Source organism: Orcinus orca, chromosome 11 (genome assembly GCF_937001465.1).
Source record: "Orcinus orca chromosome 11, mOrcOrc1.1, whole genome shotgun sequence".
NCBI classification, from domain to species: domain Eukaryota; kingdom Metazoa; phylum Chordata; class Mammalia; order Artiodactyla; family Delphinidae; genus Orcinus; species Orcinus orca.
The window spans coordinates 51,223,301-51,241,164 of NC_064569.1; the positions used below are offsets into that span (position 1 = coordinate 51,223,301).

Here is a 17,864-nt window from a genome sequence, read left to right on the forward strand (position 1 = left end):
TTATAAATATATTGCTTACAAGAGAAGCCACCAGAATGAGAAGCCTGTACACCACAATGAAGAGTAGCCCCCACTTGCCGCAACTAGAGAAAGCCCGCGTGCAGCAACAAAGACCCAGTGCAGCCAAAAATAAATAAATAAATAATAATAAATAAATAAAAGCTTTAAAATAATAAATATATTGCTTACTCTACATACATTAGAAATATACGTTCAATTTTCTCTTTTTTTTTTTTACTGACAGTGGTGTGGGTTCAAAACAGTTTAGAGACTTCACTGTAGAGATTATATAAGCTGATGAAATGACTTTTTAATTTGTCTCCTTCCTTGAATCTTTCTGATTCCCCATCCACTCGCCATACTGCTACCAGAATGACTTTTTTTTTTTTTTTAACAATATAGAGCTGATTTTTATCACACTTCTGCTTAAAAAATTTCCATTGTTTTCCATTGTCCTCTGGTTTGGCTTTTCAGGGTCTCCTGCCCCTGAATCCATCCTGCCTCGCAGCCCCGCTGAGGTCAGTTGCTGAGTCAACAGCGCTTTCTCTGTCCAGCCTCCATCACTCGCATACATATGATGCTGCTCTGCTTGAGTTGTCCTTCCTCACTTCGTCCGATGACAATCAGCTAATTCCTAGACCACTTCACCTTAAGTGTCATCTCCTCTAGGAGCCTTCCTCGGCCTTCCCAGACTGACTTAGGCATCTGTGCTGTGCCCCCCTCCGTACTGTTATAGCATTTGCCACGCTATATTGTGAGTGCAATGCATCTCTTATCTGTTTCTCCCACTGAGAGTAGGGTCCTCTCTGACTGTGTACTTAACTGCCTAATGCTCCTGGGGATGAAGTAGGCACGAACATTTGTTGCATGGATATAAGAATGTAGGCATGGGGCTTCCCTGGTGGCGCAGCGGTTAAGAATCCGCCTGCCAGTGCAGGGGACACGGGTTTGAGCCCTGATCCGGGAAGATCCCACATGCCATGGGGCAACTAAGACCGTGCGCCACAACTACTGAGCCTGCGCTCTAGAGCCCGTGAACTGAAGCCCATGCACGTAGACCCCGTGCTCAGCAACAAAGAGAAGCCACCACAATGAGAAGCCTGCGCAGTGCAACAAAGAGTAGCCCCCGCCCACCGCAACTAGAGAGAGCACGCGCACAGCAACGAAGAGCCAACGCAACCAACAATAAATAAATAAATCTATTTAAAAAAAAAAAGAATGTATGCATGCATGCAGAGTTAGTCCTGCAAGTTAGTTGGCTGTGACGCTATAGACTCTGGCTTCTAGGTCACCTCTGGATGCCATTTTGAAAGTCAGGTCCCTGTTAACCTCCAATAGGTTTAATCCTGGCATCAGCACGCAAAACTTTTTTTTTTTTTTTTTTGTGGTACTCGGGCCTATCACTGTTGTGGCCTCTCCCGTTGCAGAGCACAGGCTCCGGACGCGCAAGCTCAGCGGCCATGGCTCACGGGCCTAGCCGCTCCGCGGCAGGTGGGATCTTGCCGGACCGGGGCACGAACCCGTGTCCCCTGCTTCGGCAGGCGGACTCTCAACCACTGCGCCACCAGGGAAGCCCACAAAACATTTTTATAATAATGACGATGTAGGCTGCTTTACCCTTGGCTAGAAGAAGAACTACATGCAGAGCCCCACTCCAAATTTTCCTTCAGGGTTCTTCTTGCCGGGACACCACTTTCATACGGAAAGTTATTTCATAATAAGCCCCTTTAAGTATATCATAATGTAAGCTATATATACTTGAATGGGTTCCATTACTAGACTACTGTTTAGAGAATTCTATTAGCTGGTGAATAGAGTTGTAGAAGTTCTTATCTATGCGCTGTGATGTGGCTGAAAGAGCTGTTTTCGAGAGATTTACATTGGAAAACAGTTTGACAGTTCGTCAAAAAATTAAACACAGCTACCATATGCCCCAACAGTTCCACTTCTAGGAATGAAAACAACCCAATGTCCATCAAGTGATGGGCAGATAAACAAAATGTGGCACTTCCAGGCAATGAAAGATTATTCACCAATAAGGAGGAATGAAATTATGATACACGCTACAACATGGATGGACCTTAAAAACATTATGCGAAGTGAAAGGAGCCAGACACAAAAGGCCACATATTGTATGATTCCATTGACACAATATGTCCAAAATAGGCAACTCCATAGGAACAGAAAGTAGCTTAGTGGTTTCCAGGGGATAGAGGAAATGGGGAGGGGCTCCTAACAGGTAGAGGGCTTGTTCTTGGGGTGATGGAAATGTTCTGGAATTAGATAATAGTGATGGTTGGACAACATTATGATTATACTAAAAATCGTTGGATTTTCTTTTTTTTTTTTTTTTGGCTGCGTTGTTTGCAGAATCTTAGTTTCCCGACCAAACCCAGGCCTCAGCAGTTAAAGCGCCGAGTCTTAACCACTGGACCACCAGGGAACTCCCTGAATTTTACTCTTTAAAATGGTGAATTTTAAAAAATATTTATTGAATTATAGTTGATTTACAATGTTGTGTTAATTTCTGCCACACAGCAAAGTGACTCAGGTTTTTATATATATATATATATATATATATATATATATATATATTCTTTTCCATTATAGTTTATCACAGGGTTTTGAATATAGTTCCCTGTGCTATACAGTAGGACCTTGTTGTTTATCCATCCTATATAAAATAGTTTGCATCTACTAATCCCAAACTCCCAATCCTTCCCTCCGTTACCCCCCATCCCCCTTGGCAACCACAGTTCTGTTCTCTATGTATGTAAGTCTGTTTCTGTTTTATAGATATGTTCATTTGTATCGTATTTCAGATTCCACATATAAGTGATATCATATGGTATTTGTCTTTCTCTTTCTGACTTACTTTGCTTAGTATGATAATCTCTAGGTCCATCCATGTTGCTGCAAATGACATTATTTCATTCTTTTTTATGTCTGAATAATATTCCACTGTATATATATACCACATCTTCTTTATCCATTCATCTGTTGATGGACATTCAGATTGCTTCCATGTCTTGGCTATTGTGAATAGTGCTGCTATGAACATAGAGGTGCATGTATCTTTTCAAATTCGAGTTTTGTCTGGGCATATGCCCAGGAGTGGGATTGCTGGATCATATGGCAACTTTATTTTTTCGAGGAAACTCCATACTGTTTTCCATAGTGGCTGCACCAATTTACCTTCCCACCAACAGTGTAAGAGAGTTCCCTTTTCTCCACACCCTCTCTAGCATTTATTATTTGTAGACTTCTAATCCGTATGAGGTGATACCTTATTGTGTTGTAGTTCTGATTTGCATTTCTCTAGTAATTAGCGATGATGAGCATCTTTTCATGTGCCTGTTGGCCATCTGTATGTCTTCTTTGGAGAAACGTCTCTTTAGATCTTCTGCCCAATTTTCAACTCAGTTGTTTGGTTTTTTGTTGTTGGATTATATGAGCTGTTTGTATATTTTGGAACTTAAGCCCTTGTTGGTTGCATCATTTGCAAATATTTTCTCCCATTCAGTAGGTTGTCTTTTCATTTTGTTTACGGTTTCCTTTGCTGTGCAAAAGCTTATAAGTTTAATTAGGTCCCATTTGTTTATTTTTGCTTTATTTCTATTGCCTTGGGAGACTGACCTAAGAAAACATTGCTACGATTTATGTTTTGCCTGTGTTCAGAGAATGTTTTGCTTACGTTCTCTTCTAGGAGTTTTATGGTGTCATGTCTTACATTTAAGTCTTTAAGCCCTAAAATGGTGAATTTTATATTATATAAATTTTATCTCAATTTTTAAATTGCGAAAAAGATATTTATAGTAATCTAATCTGTCTTTCTGAAATGTATTCACTGGTATTATGTTTGGATTTCAGAGAAGGCCAGCTTTAAATAAATGGCCCAGCACACTGCTATGAAAGAATGGGCCCTACACAGACACATCTCCACTACTCTGGGTCAGATACTGGGTTTTGGTTTGGGGGCTTAAATTTCCCTCTGCCTGTCAGATGGACAGAGACCCATATACATCTAACCAGGAAATTTTGCACTTACTCTTTCAGAGAGGAAATACATATGTCATTCTTACTGCCAAGACCTGGTACATCTGGATTATCCACAAAATGGCAAATTTCGAAGCTGTATGCCCACTTGTGAAGTAAGACACTCAAGCCAGAGGAACCCTCAGGTAGGTGCTACGTGGTGTTTGCAGTGTTCTGGGTTGGGGGCAGTGCCATCACTTGAATGCCAGCAGAATGGAGAGTGGGCTCCTTATGCCCATGGCTTACCTGTATTTCTCACAAGTTCTAGCTCATGTTCATTCTTTGCCATGACTCCTTTCCTCAGGGCCTGTTGCGTCAGAAGCTTAACCATGGGTCGTGATTCTAGAAATAACAGGATAGAATGTGCCGATAGTTTATCCAACAGATTTTGGATAAGATACAAGGCGTCGATCTGTACAATTATTGATCCATGTTCAGGATGAGTTCTGGTTGACAGGTGTGCTCACTGCAGCTGAAAATAGGACTTGAACTTTGAATGAGTATGTTGGTTGTTTCTTCATCTGATAAAGAACCTCAGTGCGAACACTCTGTTCAGGAATCCATCATTTTTTTTTTTACTGGTTCTACTAAGGCAAAAGGATCTCCAGCTAGTTGGTCGTGATCTACTTCTGATCGATCCTTAGCCTGGTTTCTGCCAGACCTCCCTCCTCACTCTCCTCCCTGGTTTGGTGAGATTCCCAGAAGGAAGGCGATACCACTGGCAGTGAAAGCCACTCCTCTGCAAACTTGACTATTTCTAGCATCTTCTCTCCTGACCTGTCAAGATTTTTCTTTAAAAGTCAGCTTATTTTCCCCCCAGGTGGTTGGGGTCACTGGCATTAAATGATCCTTGAGCGTCTTGTCAATGTCTGGAAGCTCGTTTTCATGTCTGAGTTGGATTACTTATATCAGGCAGCAATATTCACCTTTCCTTCACATGTGTATGAGGTTATTATTCAGTCTGAGACCAAGAGGCAGATTCTCTACAGCCCCCTGACCAATGCTGAGCACAAAAGACCAGATCCATGATTTTGCCACTTGTTCTTCCCCTAACAAAGTTAACTTTTAAAAAAATATATTTGTTTGTTTGTTTATTTATTTATTTAGGCTGTGCCAGGTCTTAGTTGCAATATGCAAACTCTTAGTTGTGACGTGCATGTGGGATCTAGTTCTAGTTCGATCTGGGGGATAGAACCTGGACCCCCTACATTGGGAGTGAGGAGTCTTAACCACTGGACCACCAGGGAAGTCCCCAAAGTTAACTTTTGATCAGAGCAGTAATAGCTGTTGTGATGAGTTTGTTCAGCGTGTGTGGCTCTCACATCTGCTAAATTCCCATTTAACCTAATTATGCTTGGCAGGGGCATAGGGAATGAATGGGGAATCTGTAAAGGGCACGAATAATAGCTTTTCTGGCAAATTGATGGCTTCATTTTAACTAGTGACTGATGTGAATTTTACACCTGGAGTAGATTGGAATTCCTGCAAAGTTGTACCAGCTTTAAAACTAACTTCAGAAAATGCCTTCATCTCCGAAAGAAAAGCTTGGATTAGGGATGCAGTTTGTAATTTAATAGGATGACTTTGGAGAGAGCAGAGAGAATAATAGAGGTATTGTGCGAAGCTCTAGGGAGAACAAATATATGCTTGTTCGGCTTGAAAAAAAAATGTAGAGTTCAAGTGTAAGGTTTAAACAAATTCTTTAGAAATTTTCTTAAAAGGCACCTGAACTCCCAGTGCTTGACTAATTCATATTATTTTCTTATACAGATTTTTTAAAAAGTAACACTGAGCTCTCCTATGTGGCTCTAAAAGTTTTAGAAAATTATAAAGTAATTTGATATGTAATTGATTTTAGTTCAATTCTTTTTAAGTTATAGAATTTAAGATTTACAAGTTGATGTTCTGGGTAGCTGCAGATTCAGTTTGCTAGGTAGGGCTAAAGCAGAACATGTGATAAATGGCTTCCCAACAGGCTGAGTATAAAATTTCTCTGTTTTAAGGTAAGAATGCCCCCAACTGAGAATGCCACTCTAGCATATAATTTCCTGCAGGTACATCTAGGGGATAATGATATGTACCTCAGAGGGGGTGATGAGAATTAAATTCAATTTGGAGTATTTTTTATTTTCATAAGGCATACCCAATATAACACATTGTTTTAATATTCTACCTAATCAATCTGCTCTTGTGAGTTGAGTTGGGATTTGATACTGTACTTATCTTTCCTCATGGGCTTTAAAGGTGCAAAATGATCAATGCAGTGGTTCCAAAGTCATTTACAGGATTCTGAGTCCTGATGATATCTCAAGACTCAGGATATTAACTTTTTGGAAGTGTGTGTCTCAGCTGATTGTGTTATAAGATCTCTCAGACTAATTATAATCCCAGTGCTATTAGCTTTGGCCACTGCTAGAAGAATATACTTCAGAATGGTTTCAATTCTGTGGAGACTCTCAAGAAGATTATTTCAAGCAGAATCACCTAGAAGCTGTAGAATTTGGCCAAGAACCAAGAAAATTATTCTGTCTTATTTTGCGACTGCTTTTTGATATGATGAGGACTTTGAAAGATGGGTGATGGAATAGAACCAACCACGCAGAGGGACTATGCCTTTAAAAACAACAAATTTTGAATGCAATCCACTATGCGGGAGACTACATAGAAGTTTAATATCTGGTGAGTGACGTTGGGAAATGATTGAATGGTTGGGTCTATTCCGATTTTCCAAAATTGTAATAGTAAAGTCAGGACTCAGAGAAGTTGTTGATTTTGTGACCTCCCACCCCCGAAATCTGGTCTTTCTCAGAAGGGCTACACAGACGGCGTGGGCTTCACAATCATTTATCCTCTTGAGACTCTGAGAGTGGATCTTTTCTCAAAGTAGGGGAAAGAAATGGAAGGGCTAAGTGAACTAGCAGAAAAGGGGGTACAGAAGCCCCACCACCTGTGCTTCTGACTGAGTTAAGGACGGGCTTTAAGGATGAAGGATGCTAGAAAAGTTACAGGGGATTAGGGAAACAGCCCATTACTAAAATCCCTGAGGAGAGGTTGTCTTTTCCTCTTTCAGCTCTAGATCCCACGGGCCACAAAGTCATTCTTTCAGTCATTGTGTTTTGTTTCCGTTGTTTTGGGCATTTTAAATGACACACTCCGATTTTGAATTACTCCCATCTAGCAGCAATGATTAGGGGCAACCATACAAAACTGCCATTTTCGTAGGTTAAAAATGGCTGAATAGCAGCTAATTTCGTAAGGCTCAAACTCAGACTAAGGGAATTATTCTTAATCATTGTGAGTCAATGGTAACATTTTCCTTTTTTTTAACTTAAGTATAGTTGACTTACAATATTGTGTCAGTTTCAGGTGTACAGCAGACTGATTCAGTAGTTTTGCAGATTATTGGTAACATTTTCTGATGAGAGCACCTGCAGCGTGGCCTCCGCTGCGCTTCTCTCCTTTGGGTGCCTGCAGACTGGGGTCAGCAGCAGGGCAGAGCCTTCATGTTAGGGTCCACGCAGGCCGAGGTTTCGTTTGTGACAGCAGAGCCACCAGAGGGCGCTCTAGCACTAGCTACCATATGTTTGAGCGTTTGCCACGGATTCCAATGGAAAAAACAGTAGACATACGAAGAATGCTAGTTTTTATAGAGCATGTATGGACAGAACTAAGGTTTAGACATATCTTTATTACGTTTATTGCTAATATTAATTAAGCTTCTGTGTGCTTGTCACATATGATTTCACTTTATGCTTACCACGATTCCATCAGCAAGATATTTTCATTTTTACAGATGAGATCAAGGTTTACAGAGGATAAGTGATCTTACAAATGAGAAAACTAAAACAGTGACTTTATCCAGAGGCTCAGCCCTCCACTAAAGCTCCCTTGCCTTCCCTTCCCCCACCCCTTTGTTTTAAAAATCCTTGCTTTCAAGAAAAAAAAGAGTGGAAGCTCGTGTCCAAGAGGTCAGTAAACTTTGCAGGCCTGTCTGCCCGCTTCAGGATACCATGTCCTGCTCCGGACGGCCCTGCTCCCACACATTGCTTAGGCTACTGTTTCTATGACTCCTTCCCCTTACCCCCTCCCCCTCCCCCCCTCCCCTCCCCTCCCCTCCCCCTCCCCTCCCCCTCCCCTCCCCCCTCCCTCCCCCCTGCTCCTCCCCCTCCTCCCTCCCCTCCCCCCTCCCCCTCCCCCTCCCCCCTCCCCTCCTTCCCCCCCACCTCGAGCTTGCCCTAGAAGACTATTTGATGTGGGTTTCACCCTTATTTAAATTCAGAGGGGTGGGGGCCGATGAAAGGAGAGTGCTAGGGACCTCCGTACCCTCAAAGATGGCAGCTCTCCTTCTATTGCACTTTACATTATATCCACTACCCACAGTGACCAAGGGCAAGGAGATAAAGGCATGCAGCCCCCTGCTAGCCGGGTGGCCTCGGTTACCAAGTCATTTAACCTCATCTATAAATGGTATGTAACCAGTGTAGTAATATCTCATTCTTAGGGTCGTTGTGGAGATATAGACAATGTATCGAAAAGTACTTAGCCTAGTACTTGGCAGGAACTGATTCACCTAATGTTGCCTAATATTATTATTTTCTTTAATTCTCCCAACAACCCTATAAGGTAGGCATTTCGCAGAGAACCTGGCTTAGACCATGATTCATTGAGCGCAAGTGCTTAACAGAAGAGGAAGTCTGAGTTCCGAGGGGCTAAATGACTAGCCAAAGGTCCACAGCTAGTGTTACAACTACAGGTATTTCCAAAATTGTTTTCAGTTTCTCAGTAGGAGAGACTGAGAGATAACATTTTCAAATAAATCACGAGATGTGTGCCTTACACAAGTGCAAGAGATCTTCCAACAGCTATCGGAAAACCCCTGGTGTTGGTCGGTAGGGAAGCAACGCCCCAAATTTAGGGGAGCCTTGAAACTGATCTAATTTAAATATTGTAATGTGACTCTCAGAACAATTAACATTTTCTTTATGGTTTGGTTGTGTTTAAAAGGATGTGGGAGGGGACTTCCCTGGCTGTCCAGTGGTTAGGACTCCGCGATACCACTGCAGGGGGCGTGGGTTCGATCCCTGATCGGGGAACTAAGATCCCACATTCCATGCAGTGCGGCCAAAAAAAAAGAAAAAGGATGTGAGGGAATATAATTTTGGAGGCTGGGGGACTAGGTAGAAGGCGGGGAGGGAGAAAGAGAAATAAAATGTGGTGGGAACACCAAGGACTGAGGCTCAGAAGACCCTGAGCAGGAACTTTGAACCCTGGCTTCATTGTCCTTTTTTTTCCAAAGTGAGCAACTTGGATTCTACTTCTAAAGTCCTGTGATTTGAATATTTTCTTTCTACCCTTATCTTGTAGATCTTTCCACCTTCTCTTTTAGATATCACACAGTGCTTTATATTCTCAGTATCAATGTTAAAGGTCTGAAAGTGATTCACATTTTCCCCCAGTAACTTTATTATTGTACTCTTACAAGGCTACTCAATAATGCACCAGGTTCAGTCATTAACTAAAGTGAAGAGGTAAAGACCTTTTGTAGATTACAAATGGTTGAGCAATAAATAGGAAGTAAACAGCTGTATGTGTAATGATTCTGGGGTATGGAACTACTGGGCAGCGAGGCTGGACCAGGGTGTCAAATACCCAAAAGGGCAGTGTTTTGGGATCATTGTGGTGCTGGTAAATTACTGCTAGGAAATTTGGAATTTTTATCAAGAATTATAGTAAAATAGAGAAATATGCCATTTGGGGTCACAAACATTTGGTGCTCCGTCAAGGCCACAGAACCACCACATCTCAGGGGGAGACGAGACCTTGGGTGTCAGTCCACCTAACAGCCTTCCGAATCGGGCTTACAGCCTGAGACAGCTGACCATCCAGTCTCTGCTTAAACAACTCCCCTGAAGGGGAGCTTATTAATTTAAGAAGTCATCTTCTACATGGTCAGGGCTGCAGACTTCCTGATACTGAATACGGTATGTCTCCCTGAGGTTTTAGCACACTGGCCCAATCTCTGATCCGAGGAACAATACAGAACATATCCCTCATCTCTTTTCAGACTTCTGACCATCTCCTTGTTTCCTGGGTCATTGTTTCCCTTAAAACGTGACCAGAGGGCTTCCCTGGTGGCGCAGTGGTTGAGAGTCCGCCGGCCGATGCAGGGGACACGGGCTCGTGCCCCGGTCCGGGAAGATCCCACGTGCCGCGGAGCGGCTGGGCCCGTGAGCCATGGCCGCTGAGCCTGTGCGTCCGGAGCCTGTGCTCTGCAGCGGGAGAGGCCACAACAGTGAGAGGCCCGCGTACCGCAAAAACAAACAAACAAACAAACAAAAAAGTCACTTTCTCAATGAAGTCTTCCTTGACCACTCAAACTAAAGCACCCCTCCCGCCCATCGTTATCCTCTAATATCCCTGTCTTACCTTCTTCATGTCATTTACCACCATCTGACTTTATTTTGTTTATTTCTTGTCTCCTGCTTGTAGAACGTGAGTTTCAGGAGAGGAGAGGTCTGTCTGTTTTGTTCAAGGCTGCATCCCTAGTGCCTATCCCAGCCTGCACAGACTGGGTTCTCAAAAATATGAATAATACTTTTGATGTACACAGTCACCGATTCCAATCAATTGACTAGATCTTTTGGCTTTCAATATACAGCCTCCAAAGTGCTGGGGTTGTTGTCTTAAACACTGCCAATTGTCAACATGGACTTCAACTCACAACTGGTAGACAATATTTGCTATTTGACTGTGGAACCTGTAATTTCAAAAGAATTTTTTTATAAACAAGTGAGGGACCCTTGCTCTCTGATAACTGCTATCGTACCTTTATTAGGTTGGGGGCTAATTCTTCCTGGTTAGCCCCTAAATTCAGTAAATGCCTCCTCTCCCCCATCACATTTCTACAAGCTGCCATCGCTAACAGAGAAACAATCATGTTCTTTGAGAAAACAATTGGCTCTCTCTCCGTATATTTCCATACTTTTTTTTTTCTTTTGTTTGGCTGTGCTGCGTGGATTGTGGGATCTGAGTTCCCTGACCAGGGATTGAACCCAGACCCTCGGCAGTGAAAGCCCAGAGTCCTAACCACTGGAGTGCCAGGGAATCCCCTCGCATACATTTTTAACAACCTCAAAACTAAACTCTGCATACGTAAAAGAAGGTAAACTACAACTATCCTGCAAGCAAGAAACAAAAGGCTCGTTCATGAGCAGAGAAGATTTTCTTGCTTCAGTTGTGGTGTGTGTGCTAGGAGAGCACTGGGGGGACCTCTTTTTGCACCAGTCGCCGATCCCTGAAGGACTGAAGTCTTGTTGATGGAACTCTACCCAGAATAAGAGAGGAGAGAAACTTTTCTAAGAATGCTCGCCATCCTAGACATTTCTGGGTTTTTTCCCCCCCAAGGAATGTGAACTATCTTGTTACATTTTTTTATTTTATCATTTAATCCATTTGCATGGCACTGCTGCAAAGCAACTGAAAAACACATTCCAAAGCAGAACTCATTGGAAGTAAGGCCACTGGCCTCAAAATTCAGCGTTCAGCAGTGCCTGGCACCTAATGGACACTCAGTAAGTATATTAACCAAACCCAGAAGTTGGAGGGGGTCCTGAAAGGAGACGGAGCCCCAATTCCCAATGGCTCAGTGATGAGTTCATTGCCACAATTACCAAGGGAGTAGGTGGAAACGTGGAGGCTGAGGTGGTAGTAAATAAATCCTAAGATGGCAATGCTGAGAACGCTAATCAAATATGAATTGAGGGTTCCGTATGCAGACACTCCAAGAATTTTCCCAGGCAGAGACCAATAGACCACAGACTATTACTGTCAGAAGCCCATAGTGAGACTTAGACATAAAGATGGCGGCAGGTTTGCTGCGGATAAACAAGACTTTGCTTTTCTGACCCTTCTGTACGTGCTGCATGTGTGAAATGGAGATTAGTATCCCCCTTGAGGGCTAGGGATCCTAGACTCTTGAAAGTCTGAGGTGGTGTTTTGGTGTTGCCAGGTGGGGATCACGGGTAAAAAGCAGTTGTTCAAGTGATTAGGTCCAGATTAAGTCCAGCTTTATGGGCGGGGGGCTGAGACCTTGAATCCTATCCTTGGGCAGATCAGCAGACGCTGCAGTTCACTGAGGGCAGGGATAATTGATTCTCTAGCTACTCGCCAAGGAATAAAAGAACAGCTGGGGTTTGCAACTGTTGCGGCAGATCGATTTCAAACGAGGCCTGGGGAGAAGAAGCTTGTGGCAGGAGCCGGGCTGGAGATAAAGGCTTGGGTGAGCACAGAGATCCCCATGGGAGGAACCTGGGTGACATTTCACCTGAAGCTGAGAGGGTGAGAGTCACACCCTGGCTCTTGGTCCTGCCTTTATCAGTCACAGCGACAGCAGCAACTCTCTTGCTTGAGCAGGTGCAAGTACAAAGAAATGGAAGGACCTCTCCCCCCACCGTGGGACACAAACTAGAACGTCCTCTGTGCAGAGAGGCAGTGACTGGCCGCACTCATGTGTCCACGTCCTGGTCTCCTTCCCCGGCACGTAGCTGCCTTACGTTACCCAGGCGCCCTGGCGTTGATGGCCATGCGCTTGCTGTTCCTGCCCAGGAAATGTGGTGGAAGCGCTGCCAGCCACACTCAGGCCCGGCCCCCAGGTGCAACCAGTCCTGTCTCCTCATCCACCAGCTGACTGGAGAGGACTTCGGGAAGCTGAGGGGTGGCGGGAGCCCGGGGCCCCAGTGACAGCCCACCCACAAGGACTACGGCCTGGGGGGTTCCCTACAACAGCTAACATACTCCTAACAGCAAGCACCCTTCTAGAGCTGCAACTGCTGGAAACCCCATTCCCTGAACGAGCTTCACACAAAGTCCCATTGAGGGAACTGCGCATCTGGGAGATGGGGCTCCACACGCCTGAGCTGCCTCTCGGGGTGCTAGGACTGAGGGGCTTCCCGGCCCCCGCCTCCGAGCCTGCTTCCTGGGCACGCTGCGGGCGAGAAGCAACTTCCTCCCGCAGGCCGGCTCAAGTGCTGCTGTTTCTCTAACTCGAGTCGATGCTGGAAGAGTCTTTGGGCAGGCTCTCCTGTCTTTCCCTGCATACCCTGGGCTGTGTCCATGTGCGTATGTCTGTGTGTGTGTGTTTGCCTGTTTTTTTGGTTTTTAATTATGTGCGTCTGTGTGTAGCATAAAATCTTGCTATTTTTTCCCCAGAAATATCTAGTTTTTATCTAATATGAAACAATGAAACTCTGGTTATTAACTAGATTAAGATAACATAAGGTCACTAAACACTTCATGAAAGAACACGAAACAAGATATAAAATTTGCTGTTTTAACCACTTGCTTGTTTTTCTTCTTGCTATTACAACAGAGGGCCCTAGGCCTTTGTAAGGATCACTTATCCCCGTTGGAGTTGAGATAGGGTCATTTTTCCCAGGTACTTTTCCTCATAGCCCCCAGCATAGCACATACTGGCCATTCCTCCTCCCCCCTTCCCTGTTTCCAGAACATCCTCTGGACTCCACCTGAGTAGGAGCCACAGCCGTAAGTTTCCTCATCTCTTTGGGGGTCACGTTCTATGGCAATTCCAAAAGGTGTCCCATTTTCATTCACCCCCTGGCACCAGCCCTAAGGTGTAAAGAGCCTTTACCGAGGTAGCTGCCATGTCCTCACTGAAGTAGCCAGGTCGCAGAGGAAGTCTCATGGTGGAATGTGAGAACAGTTGACGGAGACTCAGTGTTGCCCCCAGAAGAGGTTCTGGTCAGAATGTGTTTGTGCCCCCTCCAGCATTCAGTGACCCAGACACAGAAATGTGTATGTGGGTGATGGCTTTCATCTCTTCCCCACCACCAATGTCCTCTTGTGCCCAAATTTCCTTCTACTCTTGATACCCTCTTCTAGAAGAGCTGTCTTTCGCTATTGCAGCTGAAGCCTCCAGAGTTCCTTTGGAGCATAGCTTTTGAGCACAAGTTAGAAGAAGGCTCCTCCTCTGGCAGCCGCAGGTGCCCCGGTTCAGCTGGTGGAGGACGGACTGGATCCCAGCCCCGACCTGGCCTTCAGCCGGGCGCTTTGTGCAGTGCGCCGCCAGCCCCTTCCATGTGGCTGCGGAGTCTTCCGGGCAGCAGTGCCGAGAGTTACAAATAAGCAGTGCCCCTCCTCCAGCTCATCATCATCCCCCAGGGACTCAAAGGCACAGGCTTGGGGGCTTTACAGTGACCAGAGGTGCTTTCGATTACACTGCGGCAAACAGAATTCTGTGGACTGATCAGAGAACACAGCTACCATAACACTGTTGCTCCTGTGGGGAAATGTATTCCTAGGTCTTTTCAAACGATCAGCTGAAAAATAAGTCTCTAGGGGCTTCCCTGGTGGCGCAATGGTTGAGAATCTGCCTGCTAATGTAGGGGACACGGGTTCGAGCCCTGGTCTGGGAGGATCCCACATGCCGCGGAGCAACCGGGCCCGTGAGCCACAACTATTGAGCCTGCGCGTCTGGAGCCTGTGCTCCACAACAAGAGAGGCCGCGATAGTGAGAGGCCCGCGCACCACGATGAAGAGTGGCCCCCGCTTGCCACAACTAGAGAAAGCCCTCGCACAGAAACGAAGACCCAACACAGCAAAAATTAATTAATTACTAAACTCCTACCCCCAACATCTTCTAAAAAAAAAAAAAAAATCTCTAGGTGACAGTCTGCCCATGAAACACACAGGGCCTGGGAATTCCCTGACGGTCCAGGGGTTAGGATTCCACACTCTTCACTGCTGAGGGCCTGGGTTCAGTCCCTGGTCTGAGAACTAAAATCCAACAAGCTGTGCGGCACGGCCCAAACCAGAACAAAACACAGGACCTATAGTGTATGCGACTTTCTTTCCTCATCCTCAAGCTTGTGAATGTCTATGGCTTACTCTGACTTTGGCCTTAGTTGGCTCAGATTTGATCTTGGCTCTCACAGATGCTGCCCTACAAGTTGTACAAGCTTTGGAGAATAGACTTCTGCATGTAGGATTTTCTTTGCAACTTGAACCCCAAGCACGGGATGAATCTTTGTAAATGATTTTATTTATATTTATTTATTGGCTGTGTCAGGTCTTAGTTGCGGCACGCGGGATCTTTCCTTGCGGCGCGCGGGCTTCTCTTTTTTTTTTTTTTAACATCTTTATTGGAGTATAATTGCTTTACAATGGTGTGTTAGTTTCTGCTTTACAACAAAATGAATCAGTTATATATATACATATGTTCCCATATCTCTTCCCTCTTGCGTCTCCCTCCCTCCCACCCTCCCTATCCCACCCCTGCGTGGGCTTCTCTTTACTTGGGCGCAGAGTGCGCAGGCTCATTAGTTGCAGCACGCAGGCTCTCTAGTTGTGGCGCGCGGGCTTAGTTGCCCCGCGGCGTGTGGGATCTTAGTTCCCCGATCAGGGATCAAACCGGCATTCCCTGCATTGCAAGACGGATTCTTAACCACTGGACCACCAGGGGCATCCCCTGTCAATGACTGATTTAATTAAAAAAGTGGGCAGACGCTGTTGATATGCATGGCTCCTCTCAGAACGCTTATTTGGGTGCCATCCTAAAGCTGATGTTTAGTGGCTGATGGGTTAGGAGAGCAGCTTAGCCTTTTCTCCTGGGTAGTTCTCATCTGGGCATCATATTGATATCAAGGGACAGACAAAGCTGAACTCAACACCATCACTTGACCTCTTTTCTGATTTAGGAATTCTCCCCACGACTGTGCAATTTGAGGAGGAGGCCATCTCCGAAGTGTGTTTTGAATTTTAATATCTTTTTATACTGGCCTCTTTCTTTGTCAAGGCACCATGTGCGCATCTGGCTTAACTTGCTGACGAGAAAATTGAAACATACTTCTAGCCGGTAGCCAGAAACAAAGGGAAAAATTGTCTAGAGAGCCATTGAGCTGCCTGCCTTCCCCCTCCCCTCACACTCTCGCCTATATGAGCAACCCCACTGGAATCTAACTGCTTTTGTATTAACGTCAGTCATGGCATTGCCCACAGGGATCTGTTGAGCGTTGAAAAAGTGAGTCAGGTTCTGTTATTTCAGCGTGGTTCATCGTAGCCCGGTGAAGCCTGCCACAGCGGAGGGTCTTGAGGGGGTCTCAAGTCACCTGCCAAGACAGATCCTAGGTTAAGATGCATCTAGAAACCTCCCTCCAGGTTGTGTCCCTTTACCTCTCCCTGCTTCTCCGCTCCTTAGACACCACTCAGGACAGCTTCAAGGAGTTGACGGTGATTTCATCTGCAACCATTTTCCTGAAACACGTAAATATTTGTACCTCAGGGGACTCTCCGACTCCAGAAAAGCTTACACCAGTGTACATGCTGTGGAGGTGAAGCCGGACTCATGGGACAGCCTGAGGAGGGACCGAGTTTTACCTAAGCAATAAGAGAATTTTGAATTCCAGCCACAGGAATAACCCATAACAGGAAAGGTCTACAGAAACAGAGAGGCAGGGTGGGTATGAAACTGGCAGTACCTGAAAGTCAAGCTTCCAGATGTTAACTGGCCTGTGGCAGAGGCGTCTGGGGAATGTCATCTCAGTGTGTCCTGCCTTGTCCTTTTTTTTTTTTTTTTTTTTGCGGTACGCGGGCCTCTCACTGCTGTGGCCTCTCCCGCTGCGGAGCACAGGCTCCTGACGCGCAGGCTCAGCGGCCATGGCTTACGGGCCCAGCCGCTCCGCGGCATGTGGGATCTTCCCGGACCGGGGCACGAACCCGTGTCCCCTGCATCGGCAGGCGGACTCTCAACCACTGTGCCACCAGGGAAGCCCTGCCCTGTCCTTTATAATGACACGCCACAGATGCTGGGCCCCGACATCCTGCGTAGAGTAGAAAGGCCGTCAGGTTTTCAAGACAAGGGCTTCAGAGTTCTGGGAAGCCACCGGGCAACAGGAAATGAGAACACCCACCTCCGACGTGAAGGCAGCTGTGAAGCCTCGCTATTCCCTGGCACCGGAGGAAGAAGAGAAATCCCCTGCAATGAGTTCTGTCTGGAGATGGGCTGAGGCTTCAGCATTCGAGAGTTTCCTGATCATTCAGCACTTTCCTCTGCACTTTCTTGTCTTTAAGACACCTGTGTTTTTTGGCTACCATGACGGGGGAGAAAGCCAGGCTCTTGGCAGGCAGCCTCCTCCGATCTGGTGTTCACAGCATCACACTGGTCATTTCCAGCAGTTATCTTCCTACCACAGGTGTTCTGTGGAGAGATTTGTGACATTTTCTTTCTACAGTTCCAACGCATTCATTAAAACTGGGAGATGAATTCTGTTCAAATGGTCTCTCCTCTATTCTTGTCAGGTTCCCAGATGCTGGCCATGCCTGGCCGTAAGTGGCTACATACATAGACCGAGGCGTGCTGGAGGACGGTGGGGACAAATAGAGCGAGTTTTGAGCTTCTGTTGGTGCTAGAATCACTTGCTTTTTTCGTTTTTTTTTTTTTTTTTAACATTTTTTGTATTGGTTCTTTTATTTTATTTTTTTATTTATTTTTGGCTGCGTTGGGTCTTCTTTGCTGCGTGTGGGCTTTCTCTAGTTGTGGCGGGTGGGGGCTACTCTTCGTTGAGGTGTGCGGGCTTCTCATTGCTATGGCTTCTCTTGTTGCGGAGCACGGGCTCTAGGTGCGCGGGCCTCAGTAGTTGTGGCTCACAGGCTCAGTAGTTGAGGCTCACGGGCTCTAGAGCGCAGGCTCAGTAGTTGTGGTGCACGGGCTTAGTTGTTCTGTGGCACGTGGAATCTTCCCAGACCAGGGCTCAAACCTGTGTTCTCTGCACTGGCAGGCGGATTCTTAATCGCTGTGCCACCAGGGAAGCCTTAGA

At 45.5% G+C, this 17,864-nt stretch overlaps 1 protein-coding gene across 2 annotated transcripts in view; it reads left to right on the forward strand.

The window, feature by feature from the left end:
- RASSF3 (Ras association domain family member 3) overlaps positions 1-17,864 on the forward strand; it is a 151,403-nt gene that overhangs the window by 28,937 nt on the left and 104,602 nt on the right. For both annotated transcript variants that reach the window (XM_049693981.1, XM_049693982.1), the window contains exon 2: positions 4,057-4,181. In XM_049693981.1, coding sequence (XP_049549938.1) covers positions 4,057-4,181 — 125 coding nt within the window. The remainder of the gene's footprint in view (positions 1-4,056; positions 4,182-17,864) is intronic.